At 40.4% G+C, this 17,855-nt stretch overlaps 1 protein-coding gene across 4 annotated transcripts in view; it reads left to right on the top strand.

Annotated features, from left to right (window-relative positions):
* Nucleotides 1–14,803, top strand: part of akt3b (v-akt murine thymoma viral oncogene homolog 3b) — a 36,994-nt gene extending 22,191 nt beyond the window's left edge. For all 4 annotated transcript variants that reach the window (XM_034129765.1, XM_034129766.1, XM_034129768.1 and 1 more), the window contains exons 11-14: nucleotides 9,947–10,161; nucleotides 11,254–11,341; nucleotides 13,195–13,297; nucleotides 14,260–14,803. In XM_034129765.1, coding sequence (XP_033985656.1) covers nucleotides 9,947–10,161; nucleotides 11,254–11,341; nucleotides 13,195–13,297; nucleotides 14,260–14,345 — 492 coding nt within the window. In that variant the 3' untranslated portion in view covers nucleotides 14,346–14,803. The remainder of the gene's footprint in view (nucleotides 1–9,946; nucleotides 10,162–11,253; nucleotides 11,342–13,194; nucleotides 13,298–14,259) is intronic.
* Nucleotides 14,804–17,855: the final 3,052 nt, after the last annotated feature.

Raw genomic sequence — 17,855 nt, 5'->3', positions numbered from 1 at the left:
CACACACACAACTCGATACATTCACACTCACACACAACTAGATACATTCACACTCACACACAACTAGATACATTCACACTCACACACAACTAGATACATTCACACTCACACACAACTAGATACATTCACACACACACACAACTACATACATTCACACTCACACACAACTAGATACACTCACACTCACACACAACTAGATACACTCACACACACACACACAACTAGATACACACACACACACACACACACACAACTAGATACATTCACACTCACACACAACTAGATACATTCACACTCACACACAACTAGATACATTCACACTCACACACAACTAGATACATTCACACTCACACACAACTAGATACACTCACACACACACACAACTAGATACACTCTCACACACACACACAACTAGATACACTCACACACAACTCGATACACTCACACTCACACACAACTAGATACACTCACACACACACACAACTAGATACACTCACACACACACACAACTAGATACATTCACACTCACACACAACTAGATACACTCACACACACAACTAGATACACTCACACACACAACTACATACATTCACACACACACACAACTAGATACACTCACACTCACACACAACTAGATACACTCACACACACACAACTAGATACACTCACACACACACACAACTACATACATTCACACACACACACAACTAGATACACTCACACTCACACACAACTAGATACACTCACACACACACAACTAGATACACTCACACACACACAACTACATACATTCACACACACACACAACTAGATACACTCACACTCGCACACAACTAGATACATTCACACACAACTACATACATTCACACACACACACAACTAGATACACTCACACACACACATAACTAGATACATTCACACTCACACACAACTAGATACACTCACACTCACACACAACTAGATACACTCACACACACACAACTAGATACACTCACACACACACACAACTACATACATTCACACTCACACACAACTAGATACACTCACACTCACACACAACTAGATACATTCACACTCACACACAACTAGATACATTCACACTCACACACAACTAGATACATTCACACTCACACACAACTAGATACACTCACACTCACACACAACTAGATACACTCACACTCACACACAACTAGATACACTCACACACACACAACTAGATACATTCACACACACACACAACTACATACATTCACACTCACACACAACTAGATACACTCACACTCACACACAACTAGATACATTCACACTCACACACAACTAGATACACTCACACACACACACACAACTAGATACACTCACACACACACAACTAGATACATTCACACTCACACACAACTAGATACATTCACACACACACACAACTAGATACACTCACACACAACTAGATACATTCACACTCACACACAACTAGATACATTCACACTCACACACAACTACATACATTCACACTCACACACAACTACATACATTCACACTCACACACAACTACATACATTCACACTCACACACAACTAGATACATTCACACAAAACTACATACATTCACACACACACACAACTAGATACACTCACACACACACACACAACTAGATACATTCACACTCACACACAACTAGATACACTCACACTCACACACAACTAGATACATTCACACTCACACACAACTAGATACATTCACACTCACACACAACTAGATACATTCACACTCACACACAACTAGATACATTCACACACACACACAACTAGATACACTCACACACAACTAGATACATTCACACACAACTAGATACATTCACACTCACACACAACTAGATACATTCACACTCACACACAACTAGATACATTCACACTCACACACAACTAGATACATTCACACTCACACACAACTAGATACATTCACACACACACACAACTAGATACACTCACACACAACTAGATACATTCACACTCACACACAACTACATACATTCACACTCACACACAACTAGATACACTCACACACACACACACAACTAGATACACTCTCACACACACACACAACTAGATACACTCACACTCACACACAACTAGATACATTCACACTCACACACAACTCGATACATTCACACTCACACACAACTAGTTACATTCACACTCACACACAACTACATACATTCACACTCACACACAACTAGATACATTCACACACACACACAACTAGATACACTCACACACAACTAGATACATTCACACTCACACACAACTAGATACATTCACACTCACACACAACTAGATACATTCACACTCACACACAACTAGATACATTCACACTCACACACAACTAGATACATTCACACTCACACACAACTAGATACACTCACACACAACTAGATACACTCACACACACACACACAACTAGATACACTCACACACACACACAACTAGATACATTCACACTCACACACAACTAGATACATTCACACACAACTACATACATTCACACTCACACACAACTAGATACACTCACACACACACAACTAGATACACTCTCACACACACACACAACTAGATACACTCACACTCACACACAACTCGATACACTCACACTCACACACAACTAGATACACTCACACACACACACAACTAGATACACTCACACACACACACAACTAGATACATTCACACTCACACACAACTAGATACACTCACACTCACACACAACTAGATACACTCACACACACACACAACTAGATACACTCACACTCACACACAACTAGATACATTCACACTCACGCACAACTAGATACATTCACACTCACACACAACTAGATACATTCACACTCACACACAACTAGATACATTCACACTCACACACAACTAGATACATTCACACTCACACACAACTAGATACATTCACACTCACACACAACTAGATACACTCACACACAACTAGATACACTCACACACACACACACAACTAGATACACTCACACACACACACAACTAGATACATTCACACTCACACACAACTAGATACATTCACACACAACTACATACATTCACACTCACACACAACTAGATACACTCACACACACACAACTAGATACACTCTCACACACACACACAACTAGATACACTCACACTCACACACAACTCGATACACTCACACTCACACACAACTAGATACACTCACACACACACACAACTAGATACACTCACACACACACACAACTAGATACATTCACACTCACACACAACTAGATACACTCACACTCACACACAACTAGATACACTCACACACACACACAACTAGATACACTCACACACACACACAACTACATACATTCACACTCACACACAACTACATACATTCACACACACACACAACTAGATACACACACACACACACAACTAGATACATTCACACTCACACACAACTAGATACACTCACACACACACACAACTAGATACACTCACACACACACACAACTACATACATTCACACTCACACACAACTACATACATTCACACACACACACAACTAGATACACTCACACACACACACAACTAGATACACAACTAGATACACTCACACACACACACAACTAGATACACTCTCACACACACACACAACTAGATACACTCACACTCACACACAACTAGATACATTCACACTCACACACAACTCGATACATTCACACTCACACACAACTAGTTACATTCACACTCACACACAACTACATACATTCACACTCACACACAACTAGATACATTCACACACACACACAACTAGATACACTCACACACAACTAGATACATTCACACTCACACACAACTAGATACATTCACACTCACACACAACTAGATACATTCACACTCACACACAACTAGATACATTCACACTCACACACAACTAGATACATTCACACTCACACACAACTAGATACATTCACACACAACTAGATACACTCACACTCACACACAACTAGATACATTCACACTCACACACAACTAGATACATTCACACTCACACACAACTAGATACATTCACACTCACACACAACTAGATACATTCACACTCACACACAACTAGATACATTCACACTCACACACAACTAGATACATTCACACTCACACACAACTAGATACACTCACACACAACTAGATACACTCACACACACACACACAACTAGATACACTCACACACACACACAACTAGATACATTCACACTCACACACAACTAGATACATTCACACACAACTACATACATTCACACTCACACACAACTAGATACACTCACACACACACAACTAGATACACTCTCACACACACACACAACTAGATACACTCACACTCACACACAACTCGATACACTCACACTCACACACAACTAGATACACTCACACACACACACAACTAGATACACTCACACACACACACAACTAGATACATTCACACTCACACACAACTAGATACACTCACACTCACACACAACTAGATACACTCACACACACACACAACTAGATACACTCACACACACACACAACTACATACATTCACACTCACACACAACTACATACATTCACACACACACACAACTAGATACACACACACACACACAACTAGATACATTCACACTCACACACAACTACATACATTCACACACACACACAACTAGATACACTCACACACACACACAACTAGATACACTCACACACACACACAACTACATACATTCACACTCACACACAACTACATACATTCACACACACACACAACTAGATACACTCACACACACACACAACTAGATACACTCACACTCACACACAACTAGATACACTCTCACACACACACACAACTAGATACACTCACACTCACACACAACTCGATACATTCACACTCACACACAACTAGTTACATTCACACTCACACACAACTAGATACATTCACACTCACACACAACTCGATACATTCACACTCACACACAACTAGATACACTCACACACAACTAGATACATTCACACTCACACACAACTCGATACATTCACACTCACACACAACTACATACATTCACACTCACACACAACTAGATAGGGATGGGTACCGAGCCCCGGTATTAAACGGGCCCCGGGGCTGAATTATTAAAGACCGTGGTACCGTTAATCTCCGACGTTATCAGTCTTTTTATCGGTACTGGAGACATCTAAAAAATATGTCATGTGTATTATTGCTACACAAACATTATATTGCAGTTTTAGTGTCGCCAACTCCGTTTCTAATACGCAAAAAGACTGCAAAATGCGTCATTTTTAGTATTTTCGATCTCTCCAATCCAGACGAGAGATCTCTCTCCCCCGTCTGTGTGCGAGGGGGCGGGGCAGTTTACACACACGCAGCTGCTACATGCAGCAACACACACACACGGAGGAGATGGCGGAGAGAACGCGTTCCGAGGTGTGGTTCAACTTTACCCGTCTCGCTCGTTGCCTAAAGTGCAATAAGAGTTTAGCATGTCAGGGCGGTAACACGAGCAATTTGTCTAAACATTTAGCAAAAGTGCACCACATTCAGACGGAGGAATGCACCGGGTTTGACTGTCTTTCTAGTAGCTCTGTTGCCCCATCCACGAGTAACGTTTCCACGTCAGGTGTTATGTATGCTAGCAGCAACACACGGAGCTAACTCAATGATACAAACATGGGTTAATGATTAGAGGGAACTGAGTTATTTAGTTTGTTAAAGTTTCAGCCATTCTGTTCACAGTTCTGTCATCAGATTATTTAATACCATTTGTTAAAACGTTGTTGTTTCTTTTGATGTGAAATATTATGTATTTAATTTAAATAAAAAGCAATGTTAGTTTTGTTCACAATTTGTTTATTTTCATTTGTCATTTAATCGTTTATTTGAATAGGGACAATGCACATTAATGAACACTTTAGACAAATAATGCTTCAAGTGTAAATATGCCGGATTTTAGCTTTGAGCTAATTTCCATTCGTAGTCCCTGACATACAACATATAGTTCGTTTACCTCATTTTTCTCTCCAAAAGAACCGATAAGAGTACCGTTAAAAGACCGGACCGATAAGCGGTATCGATAAAAGTAGTAGTACCGTTAAAACCTTAACGATACCCATCCCTACAACTAGATACATTCACACTCACACACAACTAGATCAATTCACACTCACACACAACTAGATACATTCACACTCACACACAACTAGATACATTCACACTCACACACAACTAGATACATTCACACTCACACACAACTAGATACATTCACACTCACACACAACTAGATACATTCACACTCACACACAACTAGATACATTCACACTCACGCACAACTAGATACATTCACACTCGCGCACAACTAGATACATTCACACTCACACACAACTAGATACACTCACACTCACACACAACTAGATACATTCAGACACAACTACATACATTCACACTCACACACAACTCGATACATTCACACTCACACACAACTAGATACATTCAGACACAACTACATACATTCACACTCACACACAACTAGATACATTCACACTCACACACAACTAGATACATTCAGACACAACTACATACATTCACACTCACACACAACTCGATACATTCACACTCACACACAACTAGATACATTCACACTCACACACAACTAGATACATTCAGACACAACTACATACATTCACACTCACACACAACTAGATACATTCACACTCACACACAACTAGATACATTCACACTCACACACAACTACATACATTCACACTCACACACAACTAGATACATTCACACTCACACACAACTAGATACATTCACACTCACACACAACTCGATACATTCACACTCACACACAACTAGATACATTCACACTCACACACAACTACATACATTCACACAGAACTAGATACATTCACACAGAACTAGATACATTCACACACAACTAGATACATTCACACTCACACAGAACTAGATACATTCACACAGAACTAGATACATTCACACACAACTAGATACATTCACACTCACACAGAACTAGATACATTCACACAGAACTAGATACATTCACACACAACTAGATACATTCACACTCACACACAACTAGATACATTCACACACAACTAGATACATTCACACTCACACACAACTAGATCCATTCAGACACAACACACAGGGAGGGATAATAGTACACAAAATCAGATTCAAATAAGTTTATTTAATTAGCCGAAGGAATTGAGAAAACATACAATACATGGAGTTGAAGATATTTTATCCTAATAGCATTCCTAGTTTATTTTATATTATTATTTGTTTGAGATATGTTTTTACAGATATCCCAAACTATTGGGAGTTATTTTGGTGTGGATAATAGTTTAGTGAAAAATGGAATTTGAAACTATCCCACAACTTTATATAAAATCCCAAACTGAGTCTCGCTGTCGTCTGTTTTGGTCGCGTGTTGTTTTTCATTCAGCCACAACCACCGGGAGTCACATTTGTGGAAGTACCGTCACGTGTATTTCCTCTAACGGCAGCTTAATGTTTATTTACATCAGAGCAGGATGTCAGGGCCTTATTTCACTTCTTCTAATGTGGTCCTTGGTGGAGATCTTGAAAGTGATATCAGATCAGTTAAGCTCACCATGGCCTCTTTCGTTATTAATGTTCGATTCTGTTCAAAAGTTTGAGATCTCCTGCCACAAAATCTTAATTCGGTCCAGTGAGATGTCTAACAGGACTTCTCTATATTTCTAAATGGGTTCATTCTTTTGGTTGTAGAACGCCCTCTTGTCCAATAAATGTTATTTTGTATCAAGGAATTGCAATGCTTCAAACAGACTGTAATTTGAAAGGACAGAAAGACAAATATATATTTATTTGTAATAATACAAACAAATCTGCAGATTTTGGTAAAAAGAAAATGGAAGTTCAGTATCAAAATGTGTACGCATTTAAATAGGAACAGGTTCTTGTTTCAGTGTCATGTGCACAACAATAATGCATCCAACAAGCTGGAATTAACAATATAAACAAAAGGTTAGTCCAGGGTTACAGTCGAATAGTCCAAAAATCAGCTCCTAAGTTCTAACCCTATCGTCTATTCCTTGACCTCTTGAGTGAAACGTCATGGGGTTAAGGGATAGTGGATAGGAGAATTCAAAAGGACTTAGGAGAAGAGACTGCGGTACTTTAGAGAATCCGACTGCACTTTCACTATCCGACGTGTTTATGATGCGCCAGCGGAGGTCATAAATGTGCGTCTGCTGCTGTGGGGAAACTATGGAAACTACAGTTTTCTATACAGCGGACTACAACATGGATGTTTAATAAGAACGAGGGACTACTGTAAACTCATCTAGAGACTCTGCACCGTGCTCTGATGCTGTTGCTTTATGCTTTAAGAACGGGGACAACAGAGAAACATATTCTTCATGACCAAAGTTGGAATTGAAATAAAAAAGGAAAGTGAAACTTATGCTCGTCACCCTCTCCCTCCGGTCCACATTAATACAAATGATCCCAATACGTATGATTGTATGAAAAGATCTTAAAATCAATACAAATGTATTTATTATAAACGTTAGTCCTTAACATCTATCACTGTGTATATCACCATTCAAACATCTTTTAAAAGTTGAACAAACCCCACACAGCTCAGTAAAGACTGTGAAATGTTGACTTTATTTGATCATTTCAGTAAAAACTAACGTTCATATTTCTCTTTTTGATTATAATACTGATGAACGTTCAAAACAAAGCACTTTGGCAACTTACCACATACGTTTTGAACCGTAACTTTCATGATATAATTTCTCGTTCATAATCGGTTGTTTCCGTGAACGGCCGACTGTTGTGTGACGGCAAATGCTGCGGCCGCAAGGCATTGTGGGGCAGCATTTTCTCCTCTCCTTTAGGTCAGGGAGGTCCAGTGGTTCCTAAGCTAAAGGAGGTTATAAAGGGAGTTTGACCTCCTTTCCTTTCATCTAGAGAATTTGAACGGCACTTATCATGGCTGCCACTGAGGTACTCCCGGGTCATTTCACTCCGTTAGGAAGGTTCCTAAGCTAAATGGACTATTCGACGCAACCCAGGTTTAGCACTGGTTAGAATACCAGCTGGACATAAGATGGACTGACAAACCACATTTTAAACTTCGTCAATGAAACCACTGAGGAGACTGCAGAAGACCCAAAGACAAAAGTTAATACTCAGTGCAAAATTGCAGCGTAGTGGATACATAATAAAATAATATGTTCAATATAATAATCGAGGGTCGCAGACGCTGGAGTGGAGTGGAAAACAATGTTGTCCCCTGTCATGCAACATTATAGGGACCTCAACTAAACTAATGTTTGAATTATTTAATTCTGCTTTTTAGGGTGAAAGCTGTTTGAAATGTAGATAACATTATTATTATTAACAACTCTGCAGTTTTGACAGTTAAATGTAAACGTGTGCCAAATGACTCGCAGATGGTTGCCTCACAGCCACTCGCACACACATTATGTCATTGTTGTGGAAGTTCTTCAAAGTTGGGGAAAAAGACGTGAAATCCAAAATAAAATGCTGACGAAAAAACACGCATGTAACTTGATGCAGTTTGAATGGTCATGAATATCATTTTATTTCTGTTTTCTATAATTGAAAAGTTACAAACATTGTGCATTGTAGTTCTTAGAAAGATTTTGATATTTTAGTGTCAAATGATTTTTTACCACTATATATAAACTACTATAAAAATGCCATTGTTAAAGGACAGAAGAAAAACATCAATAGAACAGCTGATTACAAACTGAACACTGTCAATGAAAGTGTTTTTTGTTACTTCCATTTTGCTTTTAATAGAAAACATTGTTGTTAAATCCGTCCCATGTGGTGTGTTCAGGTGCTGGAGGACAACGACTACGGCCGGGCGGTGGACTGGTGGGGTCTGGGCGTGGTGACGTACGAGATGATGTGCGGCCGCCTGCCGTTCTACAACCAGGACCACGAGAAGCTGTTCGAGCTCATCCTCATGGAGGAGATCAAGTTCCCCAGAACTCTGTCTGCAGACGCCAAGTCGCTGCTGTCAGGGCTGCTCATCAAGGACCCCAACAAACGGTACACACACACACACACACACACACACACACACACACACACACACACACACACACACACACACACACACACCGTTGCTGTCAGGGCTGCTCATCAAGGACCCCAACAAACGGTACACACACACACACACACACACACACACACACACACACACACACACACCGCTGCTGTCAGGGCTGCTCATCAAGGACCCCAACAAACGGTACACAGACGCACGCACAGACACGCACACGTATACACACACACAGATACACACCCACACGTACACACAGACGTGCACACACACACACACACACACACACACATTAATATTGTGGTGTTAAACACACCGTCTCCTGGCTTTCACAGTAAAGGGAGAAAATATGGCGTTATGCAGAGAAATATCAGTCAATAAATCCACCTTACTTTATTTATATTGCACGTTTCCTACAAAAAAGGTAACAAGAAAGTGCGTCACACACCAATATACATATTACATTACTTTTTGAACATAATGATATTGATGTAATTTGAACATTGAACTAAACAGACACAAAAGAAGTAATAACTACATGTTTAAAAAACGAGTGGCTTTAAATTGTCCTAAAGCATCAGTCTACACATTGGTTTTAAATAAGTAAGATATATTTAACACACACACACACACACACACACACACACACACACACACACACACACACACACACGGGGAGGGATAATAGTACAAAACCAGCACTTTAAGGTTTAGCAAAAAAAGAAACATATTGACCGCTCACGCCCCAGTTTCTTATCCACAGAATAAAAGATATATTTGGTTTTATTTCCCAGAATTCAGCAGTTAATGCCCGTTTAAACCTCCACCACATCGTTATCAGAGAACAGACCTCCTCGTGATAACTGGTGTTCAGTAAAGTGCCGTTTCACAGATCTGCTGCTGCTAATTTCCCTCTGATTGTCCCGGAGGCGTCTCTGCCTCTAATGAAGAAACAGCTTCGCAGCGAACTCGCTCACCCGGCGGTTATTTTGGGATGCGTAGCAGGTGGATATTCTGGGTCTATTGATGGAGACTTTGTTGGAGCAGGTTTTGATGTGTTCTTCTCTGTGTTCTGACAGGCTGGGCGGCGGGCCGGATGACGCGAAGGAGATCATGAGACACAGCTACTTCAATGCAGTCGACTGGCAGGACGTCTACGACAAGAAGGTGAGAGCAGGAGACAGCGGAGAGTTATTCTAAAACTGCCTACCTGAGATATTCTGGGATCAGGGTTACCTCATTATTCAAAAAAAGCCTGGCTGTTAAAAGCATTAACTCCAGAATAGAAAAACAATTACCTCATCTTTACGCAAGTAGAAGAACAATAAGCAGTCCAAACAATCCTCTAAAAAAAAAAATGTCTTCGTTTAACTTGAAGGAATGCAGCGTGTACAGATATGAAATAAAACAAACCTTATGTTTCCTTTCATTGCCTCATGTTTTTATTTGTGTGTGTATGTTTTATGCATACTTGTATTTAATGTAAGGTTTCTTTGTGAAATTATAATAGAACAATATCAATTAAATGTATACTTTTTTAGATTGATTTTTTTTAAAGAATCCACCTGATTGGTTGGTTTGGCTTTCAGTCGATTAGTAACTGGTTAGTTAAAGTCCTGCATTCAAAATAAAAAAAACCTAAAGAACCTACTTTTGTATAAGTAAAAAAAGTACTTACATCAAAGTATATTTAAAGTGGACCTATCATGCTATATTTGAATAATATAGTGTAGGACCATACCTATATAAGGCATATTTATACTTTTTTTTTTTTCAAAATACCAAACAGATCATGCATTTTAGCCATGCCTCATTTCGCTCAATTTAAAAAAAATGTAGCTCTGTTTTTGCAAGGGTTGATTCAGTGAGAACAGCACCATCTACAGGCCTGGCATATGTACTACAGCGTCTCCAGCGCTTTCGAACGACAATGGCCGTGGCTGTCTCCTCCTGATTGGTGGAGTTGGCCCAATAGCCGTAGCGCCACCGTCCTGACGTCAGGACAGTGTTCAAATCTGGATCAGTTTTTATCAGATCCGTTGCAGCCCCTTTTTTAGAGATTTGGGTATGGAGGAAAATAGAGAGGGTTGTGTTTTCTGACACTTGGTGAGTTCCCTGGAACACCGGGGACACATATTCATGTAGAAAAGACGTACAAAAGTGCATTTTGCATGATAGGTCCCCTTTAAAGTACCAGATATAAAATTACTCGTTATGCAGGACGGCGCAGTTCATAATTAATAATCCCAAACTATAACGCTGGGAAAATGTAAAATATATTTATATATGTTGGGGAATAATTCCCATAGATGTTTACCTTTTGCCCTCTGACGTTTATGACCTTGGCATCTGTTATCTCCCTTAAGAGGGGGGCTGCATTAGCCATATGTTGTTGTGGCCAGTTTATGACCGGGCATCTTTCGGTCAAACATAGTTCATTGTTATGGGGACATATGGAACGCTTCCTTCTCGTCTCCAAGGTTGGAAATCTTCGAGGCCATTAGGCGTCAGTTGCAAGTAATTCAGTGTCCCCAGCTGTTTAGTCTATCTAGTGAAGAATGTGGATTACCCTCCTCCAAACTAGTTCAAACATCATGTGAGAGGAAGGGTTCTTCAGAATTGATTGTGGCAACTCATCCGTGTGGTCAGATCGTGGCTCTATGACATGTCTTGTGAATTCTCCGGCCGAAGCTCCAAATAAACCGTCGGTGTTTGCCATCAAAGCTCCAGCTCTCCTCGTGTCTCTCTGAGTCCTGACTCTCCATTGCTTCAGAAGTTTCCCCCACAATATAGATTATTTGTTTTTGTTTTGCAACTACTGTCAAGATTGCTTTGGCGACACATGCCATTAAAGCCTTTTGAATTTAATGTAGTTTAATAAATATATTGATTAACAATTCCATGTATTTTTTTATCCTCACAGCAAACTCAGCTTTAATAACTGTCTGTTTCTTCCTGTCTCCGTCTACTTCCTGTCTCCGTCTACTTCCTGTCTCCTTCTACTTCCTGTCTGGTTGCAGCTGGTCCCTCCTTTCCAGCCGCAGGTCAGCTCAGAGACGGACACACGCTACTTCGACGAGGAGTTCACAGCACAGACCATCACCATCACTCCGCCGGAGAAATGTAAGCTCCTCCTTCTACCTGAACATATTTGGCTTTCAACATTTGCAGAAAATGTAGTTATGAATAACTGGTCTAGCCTTTGAACAGTCGTTATACACCAACTGCAAAACTATTAAGGTGTGTCATCTATGAAGGAAACTGGTGTGCAGTAGATCATGGTTTTGTTAGTCTGAAAGTGAGCTAAAATGATAAATATGTACCTGTCATTCAAATAAAACGTAGCTGAAACGTTCAATGGACACCAGTTAAGACAGACCTCTGCTATGACCAGGATTTATTTTAAGCGTGTTTAAGCTTCACAAAAAAATGATGTTCATGTCTGTCTGTACCCCAAAACAACTACCATCAGCAACTTCAATCCAAAATATTGGTAAACTTGTATCATTATTATAAGTCAGTGGCTCAGTCAGTAGGGGCTTGGACTGTGAGCTGAAAAATATTATACTCACTTACTCACTTTAATAATGTCATTGTGTGATTCTTATTTACTAATGTTTATCTATATGTACTACTTCTCACTTGACTTGTGAACATCAAACAATAGAGATCCATCCAATCAAGATATTGCCTTTTATAGTCGGTCAAACAAAGTCCTAATCACATGACACACATACACACATGGTAAAATGGATGGACTGTACTTATTAATGTATATATATTATCAGGTCTGTTTGACCCCTTACAGCGCTTTACATAATACGAGTCATTCACCCATTCACACCTCATTCTGACAGAGCAGTGCACCTTGCTCTAGGGAAGCTAACAGTCACACACACACACGCACTCGCACACACACTCTCACACTCACACTCACACACACACTCTCACACTCACACTCACACACCCCACTATAGAGGTGAGGAGGAGTCCCGTATCTCACACACACACACACACACACACACACACACACACACATGTTTTATGTTCTCCTCTGACTCTCCTCCTCTCTGTCTCTCCTGCAGACGATGAGGACGGGATGGACGCGGCGGACAACGAGCGGAGGCCTCACTTCCCACAGTTCTCGTACTCAGCCAGCGGGCGGGAGTGAGCCCGTCCCCATCCGTGGCCATTTTTGAGGAAAACACGTAGCCATTTTAGGAAAAAAAAAATACCAGTCTCCCCTCTTTTTCTCCTGCTCTGCCTCCTCACAGACGGGGAGGAGTCTTTTTAGGGACTTTAAAAAGAGGTTTTTGCACAGTGGGATAGACTCCAGCCGGTCTCCCCACACTAAAAAAAATAAGTCTCCTACATTTTCAGCGCTATTTACTGCAGAAGGCAATGTTTTTGTTATTTATTTTTTCTCTCCGTCAGTATTAAGTTGTCGACCCGGGTCATCTCTTTTTTTTTGTTGTTGGTTGTTCTGCCCTTATTTTCTTAAAATCTTCTTTTGACTTTTTTGCACTTGGTTTGGAAGAGCCGTTTTAGGGAACAAAAAACCAAAAATGTTGCCTTACGTGTGCAGATGTTTCGTATCATACCGACAGGGTGTTTTCTTTTGTTTTTCGGGGAGAGGGCGGGCGGGCGGGGTTTCGGGGGTTGTGAGAGGGGAGGGGAGGGGGGGGGTTATTCTTAGTTGAGAATAAGTGCATGGCTCGTGGTTCACTAAAAAAAAAATGTTTCTTTCTCATGCATTTGCCATGGCAGCGCACATTCCCCCAAATCCCATGGCAATGAAATCACTGTCTGCAGATAAACTTAAAAACAAAAGAAGGACGAGGACGGACGAGTCTGTGTCATTCCTTTCATCGTTGCAGTGTTACTACTTTCGTATTTTTTCAGCCTCATGTGTTTTTTTGCGCTTTTACTTCCAAGTTTGTTCTTTTATTTTGAAAACAGGAAACACTAAACTGCCAGAAACTGCACAGTTCACTCAGGCGCCACAGAGCACAACCGCGTTCAAACTCAGCTAACCGCTCCAGCTTTCCACAGCCGGCAGGGGAACGAGGCCTTCTCTGCTTTCTCACCGCTTCTCCTCCTCTTCCTCTTCTTCTTCTTCCTCCTCCTCCTCCTCTTCTTCACCTCCGCTCTTTGTTTCCTCATCGTAGCTGTAGGACTAGTGGAATGGGTGTTTACACAGGGAAATGTGGCTTAATGTATGTATGTACTGTATGTATGTGGGACATGGGGGTCAACTTTATGCTGTCATAGCACACACACACACAAACACACACACGCACACACATATATTTACACTCAGAAACAGGAAACAGCTGTGACTAAAGTTGGCAGTTTACTCCGAACAAAAGCAAATTTGGTGTTTTCTGAAATGAACGGCATATCAGATCACTCACTGCAACTTAAGGCGTGTGTTTAAAAACACATTTGAGACGAAGCTGGAGTTTGCAAGTTGCTTCAAGACGACGCTCTCTGATAATGTGGTGATCCACAGTAGCTAGGTTTCCATGCAAATGCATTCGTACATTTCGCTGAATTTAGAGAAAAATCTGTGCCCGTTCCCATACACTACCGTTATGCGATTTATGGGAAGTTTGGTTGGTAGAGATCAGCAGTAGGTGGTGCCAATTCCTCATTCAGAAAACCATTATGGCATTGTGGAAGAAGAGGATGCAACAAGATGACGTGATTTAAAACATCGGTCAGTGTCAGGCTCACTAACAATTAGCATTTCCTGTGTTTCCGACTCCAAAAGAAAAGTTGTTTTGCCAGTTAAAGGCTTTTATTGAGAAGCTGCAGCAGTGGGACACGTTCAGTTTGCATTAGATGCTACTCTTTGGGGAATGTTGCCACAGACACCAAGTTTGTTATCTTGCAAATGTAAAAAATACTACAATACTTTAATCAGCGGGACGTAGGCTTAATCACAATTTGAATACCTCTTATGGTGATAGCGATTTCACAGACAATTATTTAAATAGAAATCTTTTAAATTGAGACTTTAATCTGCTTCAGTTAAATGTTAGAGCGGCAGCGGCTCATCCAGCTTCAGCTTCATGTCAACTACAACCAATGGTAGTTTAGAAACACATCCAGGCATTATTAGCTCCAACCTAGAGAGTCCTGCCCTCTAGTGGTTTGGTCTAGCTCTCCTGTTGCTGTTAAACTCCTGCATTTCACCACGGGGATTCTTCTTATCTTATCTCTTAGTGGTTTGAGAGAAAGACAAGAAGACCCTTCACTGAAGAGTAGTGAAATATCTATTTGTTTTTCAAAAGAAAGATAATTAAAACTAGATTATTTTTCATACCAAATGAGCAGGAAATGCTGTTTCCAGCCTCAGAGATGGAGATGTCCTGCTCTTCTCTGCTTTAAACACATTAAAGTGAACATCTATGGCTTTTGGATTGAATACACAAGACATTCAAAGACATCATCTTGGACTTTGAGAAACTGGGATGGACAGTTTTCCCTTTTCTTCTGACGTTTTAGAAAGCAAACGATCAATCTAGACAACAGTTAGCCGATTAATCCATAATGTCAATAATCACAGCCTTAAATCTGAACCAAAACAAACCGTATATCAAAACTGAATCTGACGTTTCGGTTGAGTATTGATAATTCACCTTGGAAGAAAAGAAAAACACGTCAAAGTGAATTTGTTTTGGAGAAAACTGTCCACTTAATATAATCTGCTGCTCGCACTCTTCAGGGTTCCTGCACACTTTCAGAAAGGTTCATTCAGAGGAGGGGATTTGGGGGATTTCCAGGTCTTTAAACGCTGTTTGTAATTGCTGAAGTTATTGGAAATAATTGTTTTCTTGACGTCCATGTGTACAAGTGATGAGACAAATATGACTGTGAAACATATCGAACAGCGAGGGAAGTTCTACTGGTTTTTTATTGTGTGTGTGTGTGTGAACAATTTGGATCTGTATTGGAAGTGTGTAGGAACCCTGACAACACACACACACACACACACACACACACACACGTCATTCATACTCACACACTGATAACAAAGAGACTGTTTTTAGACGGTAGATCAGAGTGAAGGAAATGTAATTTATCACACGGACACTAACAGAATCGTGGCTTCCAGATGCAGGCCTTCTGTCCTGTCAGTATTATGAGATACATTTATACACACACACGTTTTTAAACCTAAAATGGTATCAATAAATCACTTATCATGTCACGAGAAAAACTGAGCCGTGAGACACTCCTGTATGAAGACTGTGAGGACTGCCAGAAAAAAGTCGCCCCAAAACTCCTCGATGTAAATATGCAATGCCTTTTCTTTTTTTCTTCTTCTTCTTGGGTCTATCGTGGCATCTTGACAGACATAAAACATTTGTTTCTGTGTGACTGTACTTCAAGCTTGCTGATGAGAATAGTGACCGAAAAAAACAACCACGACTCAAAAAACTGCATTTCAGAGAAAAAGAGGAGGGAAAGACAGTGTCGAAGACTGGGACCCTTCTGCTGATTTTTTTTGTGGGTCGGTGATACTCATTATGGGATGTTTCCCGCCTGTTGACTCCTGACTTCCTGTGAGAGGACGTGACTGTAACTGTGGAGTCTGCACTGTCGTTTCTGTCCCCTGCACCCTCTTTAAAAACTAAAAAAAAATACAAAAAAGTGGGACCATGGATTACCTTTT

The sequence above is a fragment of the Trematomus bernacchii genome, unplaced genomic scaffold (genome assembly GCF_902827165.1).
Source record: "Trematomus bernacchii unplaced genomic scaffold, fTreBer1.1, whole genome shotgun sequence".
Lineage (NCBI taxonomy): Eukaryota > Metazoa > Chordata > Actinopteri > Perciformes > Nototheniidae > Trematomus > Trematomus bernacchii.
The sequence above is the reverse complement of the archived record's forward strand: the minus strand, read 5'-3'. Positions and strand labels throughout refer to the sequence as shown.